Raw genomic sequence first — 25611 nt, 5'->3', positions numbered from 1 at the left:
GACCTACCATCCACCTTGATTATCAATTGTATTTACCATACCTTGAATTCTAAGAACAACCTTCCAAATCCTGCTATCCAAAAAAATGTTGGGTTTTAGGAAGAAGACCAATTACGAATCATTCATTTTTGTGATGACCATGACCTGTTTGAAAATATGCGTCAACCCTTTAATCTAAAGTTTGTGTTAGCATCTAGTACATTCTTGGTTAACAGTGACAATAAGGAAGATTTTCCATCTTCTTCTCCCACTCCCCTGTTCATCCCCTGCCACAATTAATCAAAATCATAACATGAGAATATGAACACTTTTTCCAACATGATTTTGACAGAATGGTCTTTAACTTTGTGTTAACTGTTACAGAATAGCAATGAGAACTTACATTCTTGGGGTTCAACACTGTTTGAGGTATATTCTGCAACTCCATAAGTCCTCTGCTTGATGATTTGATTTCAATCTGTGTAGAGAAAAGTGCTGAAACTGGGCGATGATCAGAGAACTTGCTTTCACTCCTGAAATAGTTAAGTTGCTCCACTCCTTTGCCATACCATAGAATTCTGTCACACCTGCTCACATATAATTATTCAGTCACCACCTGTTTGATGCAGACACATTCTCTTAACAGTAACTTTAGTTTGTTTATTTTCATCAACATATCTTTAGTAGTATAAGTGAGTGATTGTTATGTACATACCATGCTGGAGTTCTTTGTTTTTCCCCTGATCTGTTTGGGAGGCTACCACAGTATCTATTGGTAGTGGAAGATGAGTATTTATATGTTGGAGCAAATTCTATGTCACCTTCTTTCCAACCCTCAAACACTCCACCTTCTTCTAGTTCTTTCTGGAGTTGATCAAACTCTTGCAGAGCCTTCCAATCTTGTTTCCTTATCAGATGCCTTGCAAAATTGTCCTCCAAGTATAACCTATAGTTGAGGTCCCCAAACCAGAATATTCGGCTGAATCATGAGTTAAAACATGGTACATGGTTAGCATAACATGTTATGTTGCACATTTAAACATTTAACTAAACTCATGTTTCGCCTATGAAGAGTAGTGGTAAGGTGTGTTTAACTAAACTCATGTGGTGTACTTCATTTCAAAATTATTGATGCTGCCATGACATGTGCATGTGGTTTTGGCCAATTAAGATATTAATTTGTTAAGAATGAAGTTTGTATCATCTTTCTTCTTTCACTTTGATTCCTTAACTAAACATACAACAACTAAAGTACAGAGTGACTTGAGTTCCTTCAATAATGCAAGCTAAGAATTTTGTAGCATGTAGAGGTGATTCTAACTATGTTCCTCAATTTAATTAACATGACTCTAGCTACCTCACTAGCTATTTTTTTAGTGGACATAGAGGTCTCATAATTGAAAATTACCTAGTGATGTCCCATTTTTCATTTTGTCACACCTAGAATTGTCACCACATGATTTACTTTTTTTATCACAACTTTTACTAGGCAACTCTAGCTACCATTTAAAACCATATTCTCAATAATTGAACTGGTATTGAACACGAACTATAGGGTAGATTTAATTTTCAGGTTGGTCTTGTCATAACTAGAAACCTTGAAGATTCTCCCATGCACCATTCAACACTTTTTCTTTTCTCCTGCCCAATTATGCAGTCCTCTGGAAACCACTCTCAGTCTAATTAGAAACAATTCAAAATATTCTAACCGATAGAAACAAAAACCAGTCTTATCAGCTAAAAACAGGAAGTAATAGTAAATGTTTATACATAATTACACTCTTCATATCCTTAAGTTTTGGTTCATTCACAAATTTGACATCTAATATGTAATAGAAATACTGATGTGATGTGACAGTCTTCTGCATATTTATGTTGATACATTCGTGCCAATATTAGATATGAAGTTAAGGGATAAAATGAAACAAAATTTCTGAATAATAAATAAAGGAGTGATGCAAGGTAGAGACAAACTCACTCGTGGCCTAAGATGGTTAGAGGATAATGATGGTCTTTTGTGGTCCTAGAAAAAGAGGTTCTCCTAAAAATCTCTGCTACTTGATGGTTCCTTCTCCCTTCATCACCCTTCTTCTCACCAGATGCTAAGTGTGCTGCTACAAAACAAAAACTTGTCCCTTCAATTGACATGCTAACTGCCACTGATCCTTTGTTTCCCAAGTACCCCATCACCCCACATGCCACTGAGCACACTCTCACATTTGAGACACTGTACTTCCTCAACACCTCTTCCCTCAGCCACACACTTATGAACACTCCAACCATCTTCTTGCTGGCCACTAGTGTGTACTTGTCTCTGTTGCTGTTGCCACCTCTGCTGTTTGGATTCTCCACATACTGATAACTGCTGTCATCACATGATAACAGTGATGAAGAATTCAGCACTGGTGTCATCCATGGACATCCAAACTTTGCATTCAGAGTTTTCCCTATTAACTGGTTCCAGCTTGTTGCCACTGCTGGATCCTCTGCTCCTATCACAGTTAAGGTCTTCAGAGGTACAATCTCTTGAAACCTGATAACAAGATCCAAAAGTTTTCATCATCTTAAGAGGTGTAATAATCAAGGAAGGTTCTAATCAGATGCAACATAAACTGAGGATTTTTGTCTAAATAACTTAGGCCAATTTGTTGATTGACTAAAAAAAATAACATAATCAGAAGGGTTTTTTCATTTTTTAAAGAAAATTATTCAAATTTGGAACTGTATACTGTATATACATACCCAAGAACATATATATCTGCAGCATTCTTGAGATTCAACCACTCGTCCAAGTCAACAGCCAAACTTCCTACAGGGGATCTACCAGCAACATTCCATGTACCAACAAAGATCCTGAAACATGAACAGAACTATATATATGTCAAACAAACAAAAACCATAACATTTGAGATAGATAGGAAGAACTGTACACACTCATGCAGTTAATACTATCTCTCACAAGGCAGAGAACAAACAACCCAGAAGATTTTATATATGCATAGTAATAGTTAATTGGTTTACCTTAGTTCATTTGTTGAAATGCATGGATCCAATTCCAGTGAGCGAAGGGAAAGGTTGCCTTCATAGTCATCACTCTCATCTTCTGCTCCATCTGAAATTAACACATGGTGCATGCAGGACCCTCTTGATTAATTCTAGTCTTCGAAAGCAGAAGAAGAAGAAGAAGAAGAGCATAGATACATACACAAAAAACACACACACACGTATATATATAAACCTTGAATCTCGTTCAAACTGAATGATGAAGGTCTATTTTCTTCCTTCTGCTTGCTGTTGAACCAATTGCGGAGCCTGTGATGATACTTTCTTGCCTTCTGATTCTCCACCTCCATGACAAGAAAGGAGGGTGCCCTCTCTCCGAGAAGTTCCTTTTACATACAAATTCAGTTAAAAGATGACAACTTGATGTGATATGTGAAGGGTTATTGTGTTAATCGCCCTTAGAAGTAAACCAACAAGAGGAAGTGATGTGGCTTAAGAAGGGGTTGGTCAGTGTATTGGTTTGATCGTTAAACACAAGAGAGGGAAACTAACAAAACACAGTTTTCAACATTTTTTTTTTTTTCTTAGTCAAAACTGAAGAGAAGTAGCTAAGAAGGTGAAGAGGGTGAAGGGTAAGTGATGCAATAAATGATTTGAATCGAAATTGAAGAAGTTAGATATAGGCCTCAAAAGGTTCCATCATTAGATTGATTATTAGAGCCCCGTTAGGTGGTGCTGGTCACGTATGTCTCATGGATATCTACGTGACATAGCTGTTGTTTCGTTATTATTGCATGTTAAGTCAAATAATTTTGTATACCCTAGCTAATGTTCCTAGCTCCCCCCACTGTTTGGATAATTGGACCATTGTTCATCGAATGAAGACTACTAATATTATTGTTGTACTTAAATACAGTCACTTGCTTCTGCAATGTTTGTCACTCACAGATAAGCCTACACAGCCACTAGTCCAGGTTGTTTTGGTTATGCATCATAGATATATTGTCTTTAATTCATATAGCATTTTGTATGAACATGTGTATATAACATGTTTTGGTTACATCATATTATGTTGTTGTGTCCTAGATTGTTTTCGATCTAATTACAAGGTTTTCAAGTTTTGAATACCCACCTACACTACAACAATGTATTCATTAGATTTTCTTCAAAAAATTGTTCCGGTAGATTGGATTTATAAGTCTTTCAAGAGAATTTACTGAAAGAACGTGATTTCAATTCAATACGAGTTCAACAGGATTGACATCATTTTCAAACCAAAGTCTTAAAATAATAAGTTTAGAGATTTTATTTTTTTGTCATTCGGATATATTCACTAGTCCTACATCATTTAGGAGTCGTGATAAAGTGCAATTTAAATATTTTTTTTACTTTTTAAAACGTTTTTAAAAATAAAACTGTGACGAAACTACCAACTTCAAAGCAGATAATACTTCAAATATTTTGATGGACCACAACAATATTATTCGACCGACTTAGGATCAGACCATTTATAGAATGTTGAATTCAATGTGAAATTTAAACTTACACTTTAATTATCCATGGCTTTTTGTATTTTTAATGAAACCATTTTATTAAGAATAATTCATTGCTTTTTGTATTTCTAAATAAATGAAACAATTTTTTAAAAATAGTTCATTGTTTTATACAAATGTGTGATGTGTGTATGTACTAGTTTATGAATTACCGAATAGATTCCCAACTCTGTGGAAGAATATAGTTCTATATATAATTATTTTTAGTATACTACACATGACTTGAGATGCTTTTTTTTGTCTTATCATATATTAAAAATAAGTTAATGATTATCCAATAATAATCTTGATATCAAGATCCTAAAAGATATGACTCTAGAGGCTAATTTAGAAATTGTTACTAAACAAGTCTTCATGAGGCGTTATGAAATTTATGTGATAAATGGAATGACCTAATTAATGGATTTCTGTGAACTTAGGTCTAGTTTCAAAACAAAATAAGTATTTCGTAAATTATTTAGATCATATGTATCATCATGTACACCAAAATTAAGAAAAATTACATTAATTTAATTTTGTTTATTAATAATTAAGTACAATTCAACTACATTCGTTGAAACTTTTTCCCTATTTGAACAGAACCTTTATACGGGTAGAATTTGAAGATTCAATTGTTAAATTGTATAAATGGGTGTATTTTTATTTTTTTTTTCATTTTGGTTTCTGAACTTGTTTCTATGAATATGTATATTATGATCTTGTATTGTATGTACTATTATTTGCATATATTATCTAATGTGTCTGTATGCAATGAATAAAACCATCGTTTTCCAAAAAAGGTCTAAGAAAATAGTATGAAATTAATTGTTAGCTTATCATAGAGTTTGACTTTGGGGTTGTGGTTTGATTTCAGAATTAAAAAATGGTATGATATGTCTTTTAGATATTATTTCATTCACAATAATAATAATAATAATAATAATAATAATAATAATTATTATTATTATTATTATTATTATTATTATTATTATTAATCTTAAAATCACTATTAATATTAATATTATTATTAAATTTAAAAAAAAAAATGTATAGTTGAAAAGTGATGCATTTGGTACGGATAAGGAAAATTCCGTGGTGGTTAGTTGAAGTTGAACAAAGGCAACAGTGATGTTGTTGGTAGTTTCAACTCAAATCTAGTTCACCAATTTCTCAATAAACAATTTTTAATAAATAAATAAATTTGGACTTTTGTATCTGACGTTAAAAATTTGGACTTATTATAGCAATAATTTCTTAACTTTTATATTATAAATTGAAGTATTTATTCGTAAATAAAAACCAGTACTTTTTTTTATTACACATTTTCTTTGGAAAAAAATTACAGTTTTCTTTCTCGTTAATTTTTGTACATTAAACTTTTAAATTCTAAAATCTCAAATTTAACTGTTTCTTTTTCTAATTTACATTAAGGCTTTTTTAGTCTTAAATATTTACTTCATTATACTTTAAAATTGATTTTCTTTATTATTTATTTTAATTAATGTTTTCTCCCGAATTTGCTTTGCTTTTTTACCTAAATTTAAAAAGTAATACTCCTATAAATGATAGATATTTTCCATTGATATAATATATAAAAAATAAATAAATTTGATGATCATTGAATTGGTCAAAATTTTGTACGAATGTATGTTTGTCTAAATTTTAAAGAATTCAACTTTTCTTAAGACAACATAATTGAAGTTTTTATGATGAACAAAATAAAGGAATAACTACATATAGAAATTTATACTTTTAAATAGTTCATACAAGTTTTAAATATAATTGAGAGCTATTATTCAAAGTAAAAATTGATAATCTTTTTATGAATTTTACAAATTTGAAGCTGTCTGATGGATGAGTTTCATGCTTTATCTTTTCAAAGGACAATATATACAGCTGTAACCCATAGTAAGCAGAAAAGGAAAGTTTAGAGTTTAATAATAATAATTATATATTCTAGCCTATAAAAAAATAATCAGATATTTTTAAAACTTTTTATAAAACTATTATTAAAATCAATAAATTTATTATATTATATAATGGTGGAAACACTTACTGTGTTGCGGATACTTTAATACATTATTATGTTTAATTTATTGAATTTAATTGGATATATTTTATAATAATTTTATTAGATATATATATATATATATATATATATATATTAACTTTTAAAAGTTAAGAGAGATATAAAAAATTAAAATAATGTATAATGACAATTAAAAATTAAGATAATAAAATTTAAAGTATAAAAATGGCTTTACCTTAACATATAAAATTGTTGATAGAAATTTAAATTAGAATTTATTTAGTTGATTTATTTTTAAGTAAATAAAAATGTTTTTTAAAATATTCACTAAAAAAGTATACCAACTTCATAATTGTTATAAATAACCATTATATAATGAGATAATAGTGTAAAATTTAGTTTAAATATATAGAATATTTTCTACATTCCAACAATTAGACCAAATCGATCAATGATATAGAAAGGTTTATATAAAATCAGAAATCAACCAACCACTTAAATGATAGATTAATATTAGCCGCATAATTTAATTAAAGAAACTTAATGAAAAAAAAAAAAAAACAAGTGACAAAAATCAGTTTAGAATAGGTCAATAGAATATCTTAATCAAAACCATTAAGCTTTCTTAAAAGATTAAAATAAACCTAAAACATGATTGTATATTATTAATAGATATTAATGTACATACTTTCAACTTTAACTTTTTTTTTATCAAAGTACGTGACTTAAAAATACTATACCATAATTCATTGAAAACCTATAAAATTATGTTTTGTTTTATTTTTAGAGTTATGAAATTATGATTTTCTATATTACTTTGTATGTTATTAGTTATTAGGGTTAAATATGTTTTTGGTCCCTCAAGTTTCAGTGAAATTTAAAATTAGTTCTTCTTCGAAACTTTTGATCAATTTATTCTTTCTTCTTTAAAAATACGTGAATTTAGTCATTTTAGCTAAATTTTGTTAAGTTTATTTAACATTTCAAGTACGTTTCATTATAGTATTTGAATTGTTTACACCATTTGACACATAAAACGTCAAATAAACTTAACAAAATTCGGTTAAAAAGACTAAATCCACGCATTTCTAAAGATGAATGACTAAAATGGTCAAAAATGTCAAAGATTGACTAATTTCAAGTTTCGTTGAAACTTGAAGGACAAAAGAATATTTAACCCCTAGTTATAACTATTTTATTAACACTTCCTTTAATTATAGTTGAATTATTAAATCTTCAACCAATTTTAAATAGCATGTCTAATTAGCCATATATATATATATATATATATATATATATATATATATATATTGATTATTTTTGCAAGTTGAAAGTTAAAAATCTATGATGAATTAATCCTCTCCTCACATTTTGTCCATATTTGAAGCTTAACACCATTCATCCATTATCTCATAATTCTCTCTTTTCATATCCAACAAGATCTTTTATGTGTACCCATTCTCATACATCACCATCATCATGTCACATAATCACACTGTTTTCATCCATAAAAAAAAAAATTAAACCTAACATACTAATTCTCTAAAAGATCAAATTAAAAAAAATAAACTAATGTAACTTTTTCAACATGTTCCTACCATGAATTAGTTTATCTCTTCTTGTCTTCCATTAATACAATAATAGCTTTTATAGCATTTACAAATTAGCACAATCAATCTAAAATACCATTTTGTTTTATAAAATTGTTTTCAATAAAAGAAACACATACAATATTAAAAAAAATTATAATAATCTAATATATTTTTCTCACACTTTTTTTTCATGGCCCAAGGCCCATTTGACGAACTGAGCTTTCTTATTTATTTCTCAAAAAAACGAAATTGAGATTTGTATTTTTGTAGTGTGGATTTTGTGTTGTGGGCTATTTAAGAAAGTGACCCTACTTTACAATATTCAATGGCTGTTATTTTATGAGTTCCTTTGTTTTATTTTGTGTATAATTTCATTTTTGGCTTATGGCAAATCTCAATATGTCTAATTATTGGTTTCTTTTTTGGTTTATGTAAACGTGTTCACTTTCATTTTATGTGTCTTTCATTTTCTTGAGAGATTACCAGTGCTATGTTTTATGTGATACATCAGGATGTCAACAGTGCGAGTAGGGTACAAGTAGTAATTTCTTGTATCTTATCCGTTGGATATATATCAACCATGTACCTGTACTCATATCCATTGAGTATCCGTTATACGGATACTCGTATAATTTTTTAATATTTATGGATATCCACAAGTATCCGTGAGTATCTACAAAAAAATAAAAATAAATATTTAATAACATATTTTAATCTTAAATATAAATTCAAATAAAATACAATATATAACATTCATAAATTTTAAACAAAGTTCAAATAACTCATTTAAATAGTGTTGAAAAACAGATTACAAAGAAATAATTTTTTTTTAAAACTAATTGATAAAAAAAAATAACTCATTCAAAATCAATATGTTAATATTTTAATCATTTTTTTAATTTTTTTTAAATTTAAATTAGAGTATAGCGGGTACGAGTATCCATGGGTACGAATAATATGATACTCGTACCCGTCCTGTTAACATGCGGGTATTAAAAATACCTACCTGCGGGTATCCATTTACAATATCAATTTCCTACCCGTTGCGGATTTTATCCGCGGATACTCGTAGGTACATATTTTTTTGACGTCCTTAGTGACACTATTCTTGTCCTAGATGTGCAGGTGTGCTAGGGTTTATAGTTGAAAATGATTTTTTTATTTAATCTAAAATTATAATATGTTTTTTCAACTTATTAAAATTAATACATGACCTAAAGTTCTTTAAGATAATATCATTTATATTTAATTAGTTTTAAGATCTTTGTTTTTTACTCTAAAACTTTTGTGGTAATTTTACTTTAAAAAGGTGTCTCAAATTATTAAAAAGAAATTATATTTATTTTATTTTAATCTCCGACTCTTCTTTAAGATAATATCATTTAGATTTAAATAGTTTTAAGATCTTTAAGAGATGTTATTTACTTTTTTAGCCTAAAACTTTTGTAGTAATTTTACTTTAAAATGGTGTCTCAAATTGTTAAAAAAAAATTATATTTATTTTATTTTAATCTGGCCTATTAAACAGTGTAAAATTTTTGGATAGCGGAACAAAATATCTTTTTATAATTGATACTATAACACAAATAACATCAATATTATTCGTATTAAGTTATAATTTTGATATTCTTTAACTCCTGATTCATGATTTTGGGTTTTCTGTTACTCACACTCCAAATGTTAGAAAAAAGTTGTGATTGAAAGTTAATTCTCAAGTTTTGGTACATTTATTGTCTTTAATTTTATGTTTTGATAATTAACAGTTTTTTTTATGTATTAAGTTTACTCGTTAGGTTTAGATTTCACAGAATTGAGAGTTGAATTGAAATTGTAATATTAACGTGGAGACTAAAATCATAAAAAAGTAATTATAAATATCAAAATCACGAAAAAGAAAATAAAGAAAAACAAAGACACACTTTAGTTTATTATTCATCAAATCAATAAATTATATTTAAAAAAAATATAATTTCTTAACTTTAAGTTCTTCATAAATATGCCATGAAGTAGGATTAGAAATATGGTGTATGTACAACGAGCAAAGACAAAATAAAATACGAATATTCTTTCCTCGTAAAGTATCTTCTTTACGTTAAGACAAATACACTAAGAATTAATTAATTACGGTTAATTAAAATATCATTTTTTGAATACTCTACTCTAATTGAAAACAAGAGTATATTTGAAAAGAAATAATAATAGCATCTTGCGGAAACAAGAGTATTTTTATTCTCAGCCGTTTTTTTGTGGGAAATAATTTGTTTGCGAAACATTTTTTTAAAAATTTAGTCATTTTCATGACTTTTAAAATTCACAATTTATTGTTTTTTTTTCTAGATTTATTGCCACTATTTTTTTCCAAACAAAATAATATTTTAAAAACATTTAAGTGGCTTACCTAAAAAAAAATAGTTATGACTATAAAAAATTATAAATTAGATAATGATATTTTGATCCATTTTTTTTATTTACTTTTAACATATCACTTCAATCACTCTTCAATCGTCTATTCTGATCTTTATTTATAGTAGTTTGATGTAATGATCTAAGGTTGACTGAAATAGTAGGTCAAGAAAAGTAAGTCAAAATATTATTATTCTTATAAATGAGCGAAACCAAACTCTTCTGATTAGTGAAAGTTTGAAAATAATAAAGTTAAATATATATATTTTTTAACTTTTAATAAAAATTGAAAATTAATGTCTTTTCAAAATTTTAACTCAATTTAGTTCTATAACTTAAAAAATATATGAATTTGTTTATTTTAACCAAATTTGGTTAATTTTAGTTGACTAATCAAACGCGTTTCATAATAACATTTGAGTTGTTTATATTGTTTGACATAATTTTACTTCAATGTTAACTGAAAAAACGCATTTGATATGTAGAATAAATTTAATAAAATTTAATTAAAAATATTAAATATAAGTTCAGTATTAATTGAGAAACGTGAAATAAACATAACGATGAAATATATGCATTTTTAAAGAGGATGAACTAAATTGATCTAAAATTTCATATCCAAATTTTACAAAGAACAAAAACATATTTAATTCAAAAATAAATCTTAAACAAACTTTATAATAAATCATAAACAAACTTTTAACTGTGGAAAACGATTGAATTTTATAGTCAATACACAGAATGATGAAATGGAACTTTATTAAACTTTGACATAACTAATAATTTTATTGAGGTTCATTATTAAGCTTCTCAGTTAAGTTTCTTTGTTCATAATTGGATTTAGGTTTGCATGATTTCAAAACTCTTTCAAAACTTTTAAATTGTTTAAATGCGAATATATGAATAAATAGTTATTGAGTCTTGGATTTCGGAACACTATTAATGCTTTCGATGTTTATTTGATTATTTTAAAATTTCGAACAAGAAGGACATTTTATACTAAATAACATTTTATATATTTTTGTATACCATAATACTACTCTCCATTTTTTATTGGATATTTAGAAAACTTTATTTCTATTTGTTTATCCTTTTCAAAGGATAAGATAGCTTTAATTTTTATTTTATTAATTATTATTTATTTTCACCGAATACGTAATTAGTTTACTTATGCACCTATTTAGTGTGGGTTAAACATATAAAATTTATGACTATTTTATTATGATTACTTTTTAGTTACTACTTAATAATCTTAAAAGACAAACAAAAAAAAAATAGACGTTAGAGTTTCCTACAAATAAATTAGAGAAAAAAAGTATTTATTTTTAATTAGAAAATAATATTCAGTTATATACTGTAGAAGTAGGTTATACATAAATTTAAATACAACTTTAAATATATATATATATGAGATTATACTAAAATCCTTTCATCCATGCACAATTTCAATTCATTCCAAATTACACTTGTGTCACTCATCCATGATTTGAGTTATTATTGAAAAAAAAGAAAAATTATTGTTAATCAACTTAGTTTGGATGCACCACTTCCTCGAATTCGTGTCACTTGATACAACTTATTTATAGTTGTAAAATTTAGAAGTTTTGTCCATAATTTTTACAATAATTTCACAATTGTATGTATTATATGTTATTATGTCCACAATCCATAATTTATTTTGGATGCACCACTTCCTCGAATTATATGTTATTACCATCCTTTTACAATAATTTTTTGATTTTGGTGAAACTAGAAAGTATGTTACATGTTATTAACACGTATAATATGTTATTAACATTCTTTTCACAATTGTATGTACCATAGACACATAACATTAACTAAATATAATTTAAGTCACACAAAAAATTAAAACTATATTTTCTATCTTATATCCTATTTAACTTTTTTTAGGATAAGACTTAAACTCATACTTAAATTATATATATTATTACATTATTTTACAACAAATGGTAAAGAGTGCATCATACTTAAATTATATATATTATTACATTATTTTACAACAAATGGTAAAGAGTGCATGATCTTCACATAAAATCAATAATTTTCAAATCTTGTTGATTCTAAAAAGTAAGAATTCATTGAAAGATGAGGAATGACAGAAGAAGAGAGGAGTTATAGCAACAGAAGGGTGGTGGAGGCTGCTACATCAGATTCCTGGCTCCTTGGTAGACAAGACTTTGAAGGCAAGATATTCCACCATGAATCATTAGTTACATGATAAAGAGGGACAAACCCTCTTGGCTAAACTTGGTGGAGAACATAAAAGCAGCAAAATGGGTTCTAGAACAACTTTTCTTCTTTTTTTTTTTTTTTATTTGGATATGGATCCCACCAAAACAGCCATGGATCATAGACCCCTTTGGAGAGGGTGCAAAAGTGTCAGCTTTTGTTTTTGTCTCTTTCTTATTGTATCTCATGAAAAAATGTGTCAAAGCTTTATGGTAGGTATTTTGGATTGCTTAGATACATGTGAATGAATATATAGTTAAACTTGTTGAAAACTTTAGGAGACATTAACAAAGTTGCATATTTTTGTATAACTGAAAGAGAAAAAAGTGTTTGATAAAAATAATACTACAGCATAAAGTTTAAGTTATTTACACTGTTGAGGATAAAGAAACCATGGAATGTCAGAACTTGTTTCTTTAGATCTGGGAATTTTCTCTCAGTTGTTGGTGCTGAACATTGAGTTTTGAAGTCAAGAGTCTTACAAGCAAAAGGAAAACAAACAAAAAAAAATGAAAATGTTTTCATCTACAAGAATTGAGGAGAAGACACAGTAATATACTGTTTTCACAGCCTCTTTGTACTAAATACACGAAGTTTCAAATTAATAGACAAAGATAAGAAGCAGCAGCTTTTCTCAACAGAAAAAATGGAGACACTGTTATCATTAATATTCTTATTCTGATTTCAGACTTTTCAGATGGGTACTGTACTGCCACTAGGCACTTTTGCAAGGAAAGAGATTCTTTCTTTTTTCTTGTTATTTGCAAAACACGTTAAGTTTAAAATATTGTTCAAGATTTCACATAGACAAAGTATCTTAAACCGATGCATAGGGATTTGAGATAGATAATGCACTTTTATTGCATAAAAAAGTGATAATGAAAGTAGTTATGCAAGAAAAGGATTAGATTGTGTTTCAGATCAAAGCACAAGTAGTAGTTATGAAAGTGTTTGATATTTTTCGATTTTCGTGTTTAGATAGTTTCCATAAAGCCCTGAATTCAAACATGCACACAACAAAATATCTCTAGTAAATGAACAATTTGTGTTCATTACTGATAATCTTATCAGTAATGATGTGAAGAAGAGGCCAGGAAACTGGATCAATCCAAACATTGTAGCAGCAGTAAAACACATCCTTGATCATTCAGAACAAATGATGACAAAAATAATAGTAATGAAACAAAATTTGTAGCTGTTTTCTTAGAACATAGGCTCAACAACAAGACACTTCAATCTTGTGGAGTCTGAAATTTTCAGCTTGTTTGACATCAGAAATCAAGTGCTGCCTAAACATGGTGATGAAAGCTTCCACTCTCTCATTCAACTCCTCCTTGGACAGCACTGGAACCTGTTCCTCCTCCTCCTCCTCATCTTCCTCATCTTCTTCTGCAACTTCATTCTCAGCATCAACATAAGTATTACTATTACTACTAGTACTACTACTACTACTACTCCAACATTGCTTTATGTAGCAATCTTTTCCTTCTTCAGTTTCTTGACACCCCCCACTTGGCCTCTTTTTCTCTTTGTTGTCACTCTTCACTTGTTCAACACTGCTTTGAGTTTGTGAACAATGATCTAAGTTGGATGGCCTGAGAGACATGAAAAGAATGGCCAAGAGAATGACATTGAGGATGAGGAACACCCAAGCACGCCATTGCTCGACCAGAAAGTGTTTGAGACACACCATTAGGAGAAATGTGCCTGCTGTGAACACAATGGTGTGTATGCTATCCTCCTTGTTGTTGGTTTCTCTCTTCATCTCCATATCAGAAACACTTGTTTGGTTTGAGTTGAGGGAGTTAGAGAGTTAGAGAGGTTGGTATAAATGAGGAGAAGAAAGTGGTGGTTGTGGAAGAGGGAATGATACCCTTGTAGGTGATGTGGGGAACTGCATAAGCACAATGAAGGGTAAAGTGGTATATTTGTGATGATGGGGGAATATCACAGGAAGATGTGAATGGTGTAAGGTGCTGAGGAGACAAGCAAACACATAGGTACAAGAACTGCCACTTTGCCACTATGCTAAGGTCCTTGTTGTGGTGATCATATATATCCTCATCCATCTAAGGAATTTGGGTTTGTAAGTTAGTATATGTCTGGGATTGGCGTGCACACCAAATCATGCACATAGCCACTACTACCCTTAAAGGGGTGATAGGCTCGTGACACTGCCACAGTGCTGTGTCACTCCAACTCCTCATTCAAAATTTTGAATGACATGCTGCATAAGATATTTTTTGTTGTCTTCTGCTGAACATTAAAAATACATTACATTGATATTTCAAAGTCTTTTTAATATATTTTAAGATTCTAAAATCAGTAATCATAGTATTTTGAAACACAACAGAAAAACAATACAGTAAAACTCGACTCAGAATCGAAATTGGGAGACTTGAAAGACAAAAAGGATTGAAAACGTGATAGAGGGTAAGCACGCTTGATATGCAGATGTTTCACAGAGTGTCCCCACTTGTCCAATGATGTAAGCACTTAACCTTGGATGTTGGTTCCTTTTTTGGTGGTCCTGCCAAAAGTGGCCAACCATAGTACACATAGCATCTTCATAGGTCACCAAATTCTCCGATGTAAATCATGATGTAGGATTTTTGAACCCTTCCATCTTTCATCTCTGGGCTCTCTTGCCTTCCACCCTTGCTGGTGGGCTTGGATTTTGCTGTCATATTACCATCTCAAATAACTCTTTCTTTTTCTCCACAAATCAAACCTAGACACTTCACAAGTAAAACAAATGCTATGTTAGTTCAGACTTTGTGAATATCATTCATTTCATTACACACAATCTTCTTCCCAGACAAACAGGAATTTTATACAAGTTATTACAATGAAAATGCAGACAGTTGTCACCTTTCCCTGATCTTCAATCTCATAATTTGATACGATGAAAATGATTTTTAAATAATTAAATTTTAACAACTTTTTTTTATAATTTAAAATATTTTTTATAATCTGAAGTGACATTTTCTAATTGATTTCTCATTTATTCATTTTTCTATATTTTAAAATCACTTAAAAAATGTTAAATCAAATTATAAAATTTAATTATCAAAATACTAATTTTCTTTCCATTATTAGCATATCGTATGTTTATTACATAAAAATTAGTTTTTCATTGAAAATGATATAGATTATTGTATTAGAACTTTCATACATTTTTTTCTGGATAATGACGGAAAGAAATATTCCAATTGACTAATTAATTAAATACTTCATAATTAGTTTCAACTGTGCTAATTCTGTAAATATAACAATTTTCAAAAACAAAATTTTGATCAAATTTAAAACTGGGCTAATTCAATAAATATAACAGACAATATTACAATTTTAAAAAAAATAAAATTGGAAACTGTCGTATTGGGTTTAAATTGTCATTAAAAGGAGTATACGTGCAAAACACTTTCATGTTGCCTCAACATACACGTTTCAGTTTAATAGACGTGGAATAATTGGCTATTATAAATGGACGTGATGTTTTAGAGTATCTACAAATAATTTTGGACATATTTGAATAATTTTTTTCATAAATAGTTTATTAAAATAAAATTAAGAATTTTTCTTTTATAAATTAATACTAAATTGTAGGTTCATTTATAGAAAAGGTGTATACTTCCTCTAAATTCTTCCTTTTTCCTTTAATCTGAAATTTATGAAAAAGCTCATAATCAAACAATAAAATATCAACTCATTCTCATCCTTATTACTCAACACTATCTCTTAACCAAATCCAGAAGTTTCACTTATAAAAAAACTTCAAATTTTTAATTTTGATTAATTTATTTTAATAAAAGTTTAATGTTAACCTGAAATTCACTAATCCAAATCGTTTTGTAACAAATACACCTTGTTTTTGGCAGTGATCATAGCAAGGTATGATTATCACAGTTACAGCATATTGAGAATAATTTCGAAATATAGACCTCTAAGCAAATAATGCCATAGCTACAGTTAGTCGCGTTACAGTTTCAACTAATGTTTTGCCTTCAGAATTGCATATTGAATACACTCAAATATTCATGCAGTGATGCAGAGAAAGAACACAAGACCCAAATGCGATGTTAGATGAGAACTAGCACTAGATATAAAATTACTGGTTTGGTGATAATGCACACTAAGAATTTACAGTTTCCTATAATACTACCGATCAATGCAGGCAACCCACGAAGAATAATTGCTCAGAAGCAATTTACATGATCATAAGAAAGAAAACCTGCAAGTATCAATCATAATTCAGTAGTTAAGTCTGCAATCTTGGCTGAGACAGCATAAATAAAGTACAGAAAAATACCAGCAATACACTCTTTCGAACATCCCTTTTACTATGGATTGAAATTTATTAACAACTACATATTTTAGTTGGTTTCACTTCTCACTTAATGAGTCTCTTCTGATTTTCTAGTTTTCAGTAAATTTATACAAAAGAGATGTGTTAGAAAAAGTGTTTAAGAGAGTACATTACAAGCACTCTCTATCAAATACATAGTTTTTTTTAACTAACGATGAACATGTTAAAAGGGGCCAAATTCAATAAGGAACAACCACAAACTTTATCCACCAGGTGATGCTAGTATTTAAGAACAAAAGTTCAGGAAAAAAAAATGATAAGAAACTATTTTTCCTTCTAATTATCTTTGTTAGGTTATTTTCTAACAATTAAAGCTAAGAAAGTAGAAGAAATGGTTTCTGCAATGCATCAAAATAAATAATGACCGTTCAGACAATAGTAAAAAGGTCAATTAGGAGTGTATACTATCTGAAGTTGAGTTTTATAAAAAGGGCTTACCAGTAGGCTAAGAATTTAAGAAGGCAGTCTTTTCAAATCTTATTATCAGTAGTGAAAAACAATCTAACACGATGAATAATGCCACTGCTAAATCTTATTATCAATATTGAGGGATTTAAAAAACCACTTTTAAATTATGGGGACTAAAAAAATACTTTGAATTTTGGAGCACTAAAAAAATTATTCTAAAATTTGAGGGACTTGGATTATCAATTTTACATTTGAAGGACAAAAAAAATCACTTCTAAGTTTGGGGTACTCATAAAGTTTTATCCAAATTTTAGGAACTAAAATATATTTTGGGCAAAAAAATAAAAAAGTGAATTTTCAAATCAATAATTTAGTAACAAGAGACCAAAAAGAGCATTTTCAGAAATTCTGAGACCAGAGGAACAACTTTTTCATTTGGAGGACGAAAAGAAAAAAATTATTCAAATTTGAGAGATGAAAAAAATATTTAAGTCTTCTAACAATACGTAGTTTCTTCGATGACTTCTAGAAACACCAAGACGAAAAACTAAAATGGCTATCAGGTTAGCAAAATAGTTTGCAGAAGACAAAGGAATTGGAAAGTAAGCCAACCAGAGAAAAATAAAGCATGAAGTCAAGAACTTGAACAATCACGGTATCTAAAAAACCATGCTATATTCATGCAGTGTCATAAGATTGTATATAAGACAAGTAAGCAACATATTACGTGCCTGGTTGTTGCACAACATTTCAATCGAAGGTCTAAGCTTTTGCTAAGGCTTAAATCCAGATCGAAAGGACCCATCTCCAACTGTTTGATACTGTGACTGTGAACCAGGAAACCCAAGGGCAAAACTACCATCAGCACTTGAGCTATCCAAAGGTTTGTCAAGCACCATCTTCTCAATTACATAATTAATAAGCTAAATCAACCTAAGGAAGAAAAGGAAAAGTTACGCTCGTTATAAAAAAATGTATCATCTACATGTGGGGATATGTTTAGAGAATCCACACTCACGAACAAACAAAAACTAAATAAATTCAAAACGGATAGTACTTTTGGAAAGCATGATCAGAGTCAACTTAAAAAAGACGTGCAAAGATCATCAAGGTAATTATTACCAATTGTCAATTAATATAAAAACTTACCTTGTGAATTCTTAATATACGTGAGGCACTTAGCTTCCCTTGAGTGATAATCTGGACCGAAGAGGCTTCATATGGCTGCAAATAGAAACTGCATCTGCCGTGATTATAAAAAAAAAAACACATCAACCAGAGCATCATGTAACTAGGCTGGGATTGTCATCATGCTCACGCAATCAAATTCAAAGACAATGTTCCATTTATCTCTCTCTACTATTCTACCAACAGTAGACATCTGATAGTTAACTGGCTAATGGTCAAAAGGAAAGCATAGTACATAACTACAAACATAACAAAACTATTCTAACAGTTAATTTGAACTATTCATTTTAGAGTCAACCAGTAGAATATAATTTCAGATTCAGAATTCCTTTTCAATCTCTATTTCCATTCCTCTAACCTTATATTAAGTTCTCAAATTCTGATAGTAAGAGTTTTGACCAGTGAGTATTGATACAAAGCAGCTTCTCTAATGAATTGAACTAAATAGAATCATTTAATTTCCACTCAATTGAATTTCTTGACCAAATTCTTACCAAAAATCACAATCCTCTGGATTCCTACATATTTTACGTCCAACTTCAACTGTGAAAGTTATAATTTCTGACGGCCTCCACCCCATTGGCGTTGTCTAGCTCTCCTCTTCCTCCCATCCTTTTTCTCCTTTTCCTTCTCTTTCAAGTCCCTCTCTCCCCTCCGTTTATACATCTTAAAAGTGATCTGCCTATCAGCTGCCATTTTCCTGACCTTCTCCGTGATCTCTGCTGCGAACTGTCTGTTATATAATTTCCTCAGACCACGCATAAGTTTTGCAAAAGTATCTGGCTGCGGCATCAAATCCTTATCCATCATGTCTATACAGAATGAACAAGCCTCCTTCACGTGTCCTTTTGAAAAGAGTGCATGAATCCAGATTGTCCATGCACTCACATTTAGTTGACACCCTTTAGAAGATGTGATACAATTCCATGCATCTTTGGCCATTTCAAGTTTCTCAGCTCTTAGAAGAGAATTCATCAGCTCCTTCAGGGTTCCATATTGAGGAGCAGTAAAAAGCCCTCTTCCAACCATCTCTTTAAAATACTCACAGGCTTCAACTAGGCAGCCTTGCTCAAGAAAACCATTAATCATGATGACAAAGGTGTCAATGCCAGAACTGAGGCCATTGGATTCCATTTCATTCCAAAGCCCAACACCTTCCTTGACCTCTCCCAACTTGCAAGCCAATCTAATGACTGTATTATAAATACTAAGATCCGGAGGACACCCAATCTTCTGCATCTCAATCACCAGTTCCTTACATTCTTCCAGTTCCTCCTTCTTCTCATGGGCCACCATGATATGCTGATAAATAGCCTGATTTGGAGAATGCCCTTGTTGTATCATCTCATCCAAAAGCTCATACCCCCTTTTGATTTTTCCCCACTTACAAAATCCACTAATTAATGTGGAATATGTGACAACATCCGCCTGACAACCACTTCTCTGCATCTCAATAAATACCCGCGTAGCCTCCTCCAACCTTTCGTGTTTACAAAGTGACTGGATCAAAACTGTGTAGGACGTCGCGTTTGGTTCACAACCCTTCCTCCTCATCTCTTTCAAAAGATCATAAGAATCCCCCATTTTCCCGGCCTGAGCATACCCACCGAGTAAGTTGTTATAAACCACAATATCTGGCTCAATGCCCGCTTCCTTCATCTGAACCAACACATGTTTGGCCTCCATAAGCTTCCCTTCCTTACACCAACCATACAACAATGAAGTGAAATGCTTCACACCCGGTTTCCACCGATACCTCATGTCCTCAAACAGCGAAGCTGCCTCCTTAACACTTCCATTCTTGCATAAAGCATCCAACAAACACCCAAAAACATATTCATCCGGCTCACACCCGTACTTGGGCATCTCATCCAACACTTCCACCGCTTTCTGAACCATCCTTGCAGAGGCAAACCTTCTCATCAAAATAACAAACACTTGCTGCGTAATCAACTCAGGATTCTCCTGCCTCATTTCCTCAATCAGTGCCCAAACAGCACCAAACTGTCGCATCCTACCCAAAATCTTAATCATTGCCTTGTATGCATCCTGGTCATGTCGATGACCAGATTGCTTAGAGGCCCAGGAATAGAACCTATACGCCAAATTCCCGGCATCACCACATCGATTCAACACACGCTCAGTCAATCCGGGCCTCACAACAACTCCGGATTCCCTGAGAGCAAGTTCCAATTTGGGAACCCTAGAATGGTACTTTCGTAATATTCTATAAACCTTTTCCACATCAGAAGCAAACTCGTCATGGCTTTGATCGTTTGCGTGGTTTATTGAAATCTCTTGCAGGCGAATGAGGCCAAAATGGTTTGTTATGCCATTTTTGGTGTTGGTGTCAAATGTTGAGCTTTTAGAATTGCAATGTGCGGGTAACTGCGAGGAGGTCTGAGAAAAACTTACCTCAGAGATAGTACAGAAAAAATGACAGAAGGTGTCTTCAGGTGTGATTACCAATGATTTTCTCCGTAGTAAGGGAGCCAGACCATGTTTTCTAAAGAAAAGCGCCGAAAATCTGTGCATGTTCCTCGGAGGGTTTTGCTTATGCTCGATTTCAAACTCTACATGTAGCCACTACAAGCGTGATATAACATTTCACGAGCCTCGCGATGCAGCTTCTCCCGGTGGCAAGAGAAAATCCGACAGTCCTCACGGTGGCAACTCTCGCAACGACGACTCTCGCGGCGGCGCCTATCACAGCGGCGACTCCTCTCGCAGCCTCGTGATGTAGTGTCTCCCAGCAGCAAGGGAGTAGTCGACTTCTCACGGCGTCAATGCTACTCGTGGTGGCGGCTCATGCGGCGGCGACTCCCGAGTGGCGGCTCTTGCGGTGGCGCGGCTTTGACGCTCTCATGCGGCCATCATGGGTTATGTCTATGTAGATATAGGAACAGTAGCAACAGTTTTAAAGGAAAAAAAATTACACTAATAATTACAATCTGAAAACTTAATATAGGATAAAATAGTCTTTACCAAAATCAAAATTTTATATTTGGAAAGAAAAAAAGAAGTAACAAAATGTAAAAGGTAGCATCATATGTTTGTAAAAACTTTTTTGATGTAAAGTATGATTATTCTTAATTTAATCAAGTTTTTTTTTTCAAGGTTAATCTTTGTAAAAACTTTTTTTATGTGAAGTATGATTATTCTTAATTTAATCAAGTTTTTTTTTTCAAGGTTAATCTGTATCAGAAAATTTAGTTAAGAACTTTTTGCAAAGCTTCTCCTCTTTCTGCATGTTTTTTTCTTCATTCACGTTACTTAAATATCACAATTTACTATAACTAATCAATTATATGTAATCATTTACCTTTAGCTTTGGATAAGGCATTTCGATAATAATAAAAATTGAAATATTTAATGTACTGTATGACCAATCAACACCACCAGTTGGACAGTTCAAGAAAAAGCGATCGAAGGTCGTCCGCTACAGATGAACTATCCAACAGTTGGGATTTAAAGTTGTAAACTTTGTTAATGTGACAATTTTTCCAGAATAATTTTAGAGAGTCCACAATTGAACAATCCCAGGTGTAACACCCCAAGTGGATATTACTAGATAAAACTAATTTTCACAAAACATACTTTAAGAAATTCAGATATTATAATAAGTTCCCAAGCGCGAGAAAATTTAAAACTTAACTCGCTATAATCCATTCATGTTGTCTCATCTTTATTACATGTTCATAATGGATAAAACATCATAGTGTCTATTACAAAATGTAGGAAAGCATAGTATAATGAAAATCCCCCATCGGTAGCCCCGCTCTGTCGCTAAGCATCAGCATGATCACCTGAATTCACATCTGCTCCCACGTGACAAGTCACGTGATCATCACCAAACACAAACACACAAATAAGAAAGAGTGAGCTGAAAGGAACACAATATGATCATAAGATAAAATAAATTGTCCCTTACCCAATCTAACTTAATTAATTTTAGTTTGGTACACTTGTTATCACAATAGACTTCCAATATCATAACCTATATGAGAAAATATCCAACCACAACCTTGGTCCTTAGGGATTATCATGCTCCCACGAACCTACCCGCTCGTGGTCCAACTCTACGGACCTCCCCGCCCGTAGTCCAACTCTATGAACCTGCCCGCTCGTAGTCCAACATGCGTGAATACCTACTATGAACCTCCCCGCCCATAGTAACCTCAGGTGTGAGCTCGGAACATACGAACCTACCCACTCGTATCCCCACACAAGAGTACAACCGATACGGACCTCCCCGCCCGCATCAATCACGCATCTCACAACTCCGTTACGAACCTCCCCGCTCGTAACCAAATCCAGCATATCCTTGACCAAGCTACCAAGGAAAAGGAAAGAAATCATCCATGCAATTCCATCTGCAAAGGACCCCTGCCACTGCACTTCCGCCTGGCGCCTCTCCATGAACCGTTGGGTGAACACGCTCCAGGCCGCCTAGCGGTGTCTTTCTATCGCCGGGCGCCTATCCTCACACTCTTCTCTATTTCGTGGCTTACCGCCTGGTGGGGCTTCTCCCACCGCCAGGCGCCACACTAGTAAAGGCACTCCCCTATTGCTTTATACACTTGCACAAATTTTCATGCACATTCAGCCATTAAATATCACATCCAGATCATACAATCATACATTCATGTTCCTCAAATACAAGTATATATATGTAACTCCTCAAGTCATCGAATCATCAAGACAAACACTCATGTGTTTAAGTGTTGGAGTTTAAGAACACATTCTTCCTAAGTACTAATATGTCACCTTGACAGTTTAAATAGCAACCACTTCATCTAAACACCTTTTCATGCCAGCAATCAAGATACCCGTGTAGCCACACCAAATGTATCATACAAAAATACTCATCCCAAGTTTTTCCCATGCCTCCTTAACTAGAGTTCATACATAATCCCAGCCCCATTTTGATAATTCTAACATCACACAAGTATCCTCCTTTTATACTAACAATCATCCAAACACCCATCACTTAAATCTTTGGTTCCCTTCTGTGCACACCACCCACTGGACATGCCAAAACGCTGCTGGCAGCTCGGGATCGCCTGGCGGTATATCAGGTACCGTCAGGCGGCGTGTCAGTGATTCCAGAACCATTTAGGTTCCTTCACGTCTGCAGAAAGCTATTATTCCCAATTTTTCCAATTCATCTTCTCCTCACGGATTTAGTCACAGGTATTCATACATTTAACACACACAAATCAATTCCATACCAACTGTTTGAGACTTATTATTAACATATTGCCCATTCCATACCTCACATATAACAATCGCATGTAACTCATAAAGATTTACGAGTCTGTACCCAACCCCATAATTATCAAATTTCTACACACCCGCTAATCATCATCCAATCACGTTAATGAAAGTATCATCAGTATTATATAAGTGCATCACAAAAACATCCAAAAACACGTCAATTTACGCAGTCCCAGTGAGTGCCGCCTGGCGGGTCCTCTAAGGCCGCCAGGCGGTTCATCACAGAACCCAGAAAACGCTAAAAAATGTTGCGTCGCCTGGCGGAGAATTCTTAGTCGCTAGGCGGTTCTGGAAATTTTTGCCCAGAACTTACGAGTTTGAACGCGAAAAGGGTAAAACACAATCATCAATCCACAGATACATTCCAAAACAGAGAAAAAAAAAATACTAATAACACATATGAACAGCTCCCATTACCTCGGATCCTCGCTCCAATTGCAATTTAACGATTGGTGCTTGTTGTCCAAGGCCCCCTCTAAAGGTATCTTCTTCAACTCCCTTCAACCCTCACTCTCTCCCTCTAGACCACGAAAATTCCCAGCCTCCTCTCTGTTTTCCTTTGCTATCACTCACTCTAACTCCTTACTTCCTCACACACTCCTTCCCCTCTCACCAATTCAGCCCAATTAAATAAAATTAAAAGAAAAACGAATTAAATTTATATTTTTAAGTTTTATAATCATTATTCTTGTTTAGTGCACCTAAACTGACACCTCTCTGCTTTCTTAGGGAATTCCTATAGTTTTTCAGATTTTCCATCACCTGGCAAAAACAAAAATATAGATAGAGTCCATTTCCTTTAACCCAAGGTTCAAACCCATGACCTCCCAATTACCAAGTTCATGCACAACCACCAAACTAATTCATGTTTCTTATCAATTTACCCATTCGTATGAACTTAAATCATGCTTTCACATTCACAATATAGTAGCAAAATAAAACAAAATTAAATAAATCTAATAATGACATGCTCAAGACTTGAACCCAAGTCCCTTCAACCTAATTTAGTGCTCTAAACCACTTAAGTTCACATTGTTTCTTGTCTAGGATTTTTCAAAGAACTCTCCTAAGGTAGTCTCAACCCTTCATCTCTTATATTCTTTTAATTATTAATTTTATGAATTTCTTGGATCTCACATTACTCCCAACTCAAAAGAATTTTCGTCCTCGAAAATTTTACTTACCAGAAAATAAATATGGATATGATTCCTTCATGAGTTCCTCCATTTCCCACGTTGCTTCTTGTATTGCCTCATCCCAAAGAACCTTTACCATCCAGATCTCCTTCCCCCTCAGTTTCTTGACCTGAGAGTCCATTATCCTTACCGGTCTCACGTTCAATGTCAGATCATCCCTGAACTGGACATCATCAGTCTCTAGCACATGGCTGGGATCCGCAATGTATTTACGCAACTGGGACACGTGAAACACATTGTGCAAGTTGGCTAGATGTGGTGGCAACGCAATTTCATAGGCTACCAGCCCGATTCTCCTGTTGATCTGATATGGCCCTATGAACTTCGGCGTTAACTTTCTAGATTTGATTGCCCTCCCAATGCCTGTAGTTGGGGTGACTCGTAGGAA

The 25611-nt window shown here is 32.1% G+C and overlaps 3 protein-coding genes across 5 annotated transcripts; all 3 read right to left on the bottom strand.

Annotated features, from left to right (window-relative positions):
• Window positions 1–93: 93 nt before the first annotated feature.
• Window positions 94–3628, bottom strand: LOC114181409 (type IV inositol polyphosphate 5-phosphatase 7-like). Of its 2 annotated transcripts, none has more exons than XM_028067856.1 (7): window positions 3185–3628; window positions 3001–3091; window positions 2722–2832; window positions 1958–2512; window positions 695–958; window positions 383–566; window positions 94–266 (listed from the first exon to the last, which is right to left on the bottom strand). In XM_028067856.1, the coding sequence occupies exons 1-7, from the start codon at window positions 3330–3332 to the stop codon at window positions 162–164; spliced, it is 1458 nt and encodes a 485-aa protein (XP_027923657.1). In that variant the 5' UTR covers window positions 3333–3628; the 3' UTR covers window positions 94–161. The 2 variants fall into 2 exon arrangements, with proteins under 2 accessions (XP_027923657.1, XP_027923658.1); XM_028067857.1 differs by having other exon boundaries at window positions 3218–3627.
• Window positions 3629–13814: 10186 nt separating this feature from the next.
• On the bottom strand, window positions 13815–15056 carry LOC114181699. Its single transcript, XM_028068224.1, has one exon. The coding sequence runs from the start codon at window positions 14557–14559 to the stop codon at window positions 14005–14007; it is 555 nt and encodes a 184-aa protein (XP_027924025.1). The 5' UTR covers window positions 14560–15056; the 3' UTR covers window positions 13815–14004.
• Window positions 15057–16724: 1668 nt separating this feature from the next.
• LOC114182144 (putative pentatricopeptide repeat-containing protein At5g65820) lies at window positions 16725–21708 on the bottom strand. 2 transcript variants are annotated; one of them, XM_028068925.1, is made up of 4 exons: window positions 19245–21694; window positions 18712–18805; window positions 18294–18495; window positions 16725–17019 (listed from the first exon to the last, which is right to left on the bottom strand). In XM_028068925.1, exon 1 carries the CDS (start codon window positions 21283–21285, stop codon window positions 19303–19305), a length of 1983 nt encoding a protein of 660 aa, XP_027924726.1. In that variant the 5' UTR covers window positions 21286–21694; the 3' UTR covers window positions 16725–17019; window positions 18294–18495; window positions 18712–18805; window positions 19245–19302. The 2 variants fall into 2 exon arrangements, with proteins under 2 accessions (XP_027924726.1, XP_027924727.1); XM_028068926.1 differs by lacking the exon at window positions 16725–17019 and having other exon boundaries at window positions 18295–18495; window positions 18712–18799; window positions 19245–21708.
• Between the last annotated feature and the right edge of the window lie 3903 nt (window positions 21709–25611).

Source organism: Vigna unguiculata, chromosome 4 (genome assembly GCF_004118075.2).
Source record: "Vigna unguiculata cultivar IT97K-499-35 chromosome 4, ASM411807v1, whole genome shotgun sequence".
Taxonomy (NCBI): domain Eukaryota; kingdom Viridiplantae; phylum Streptophyta; class Magnoliopsida; order Fabales; family Fabaceae; genus Vigna; species Vigna unguiculata.
The sequence above is the reverse complement of the archived record's forward strand: the minus strand, read 5'-3'. Positions and strand labels throughout refer to the sequence as shown.

Excerpts from the sequence above, each read along its gene's own strand:
- LOC114181409 (XM_028067856.1), bottom strand. The coding sequence starts at position 3,332 with ATGGAGGTGGAGAATCAGAAGGCAAGAAAGTATCATCACAGGCTCCGC. Across the intron at positions 3,092-3,184 it reads CGTGTGTGTGTGTTTTTTGT|ATGGAGCAGAAGATGAGAGT; the intron begins GTATGTATCTAT and ends TGTTAATTTCAG. Across the intron at positions 2,513-2,721 it reads GCAGATATATATGTTCTTGG|GTTTCAAGAGATTGTACCTC; the intron begins GTATGTATATAC and ends TCTTGTTATCAG.
- LOC114181699 (XM_028068224.1), bottom strand. The coding sequence starts at position 14,559 with ATGGAGATGAAGAGAGAAACCAACAACAAGGAGGATAGCATACACACC.
- LOC114182144 (XM_028068926.1), bottom strand. The coding sequence starts at position 21,285 with ATGCACAGATTTTCGGCGCTTTTCTTTAGAAAACATGGTCTGGCTCCC.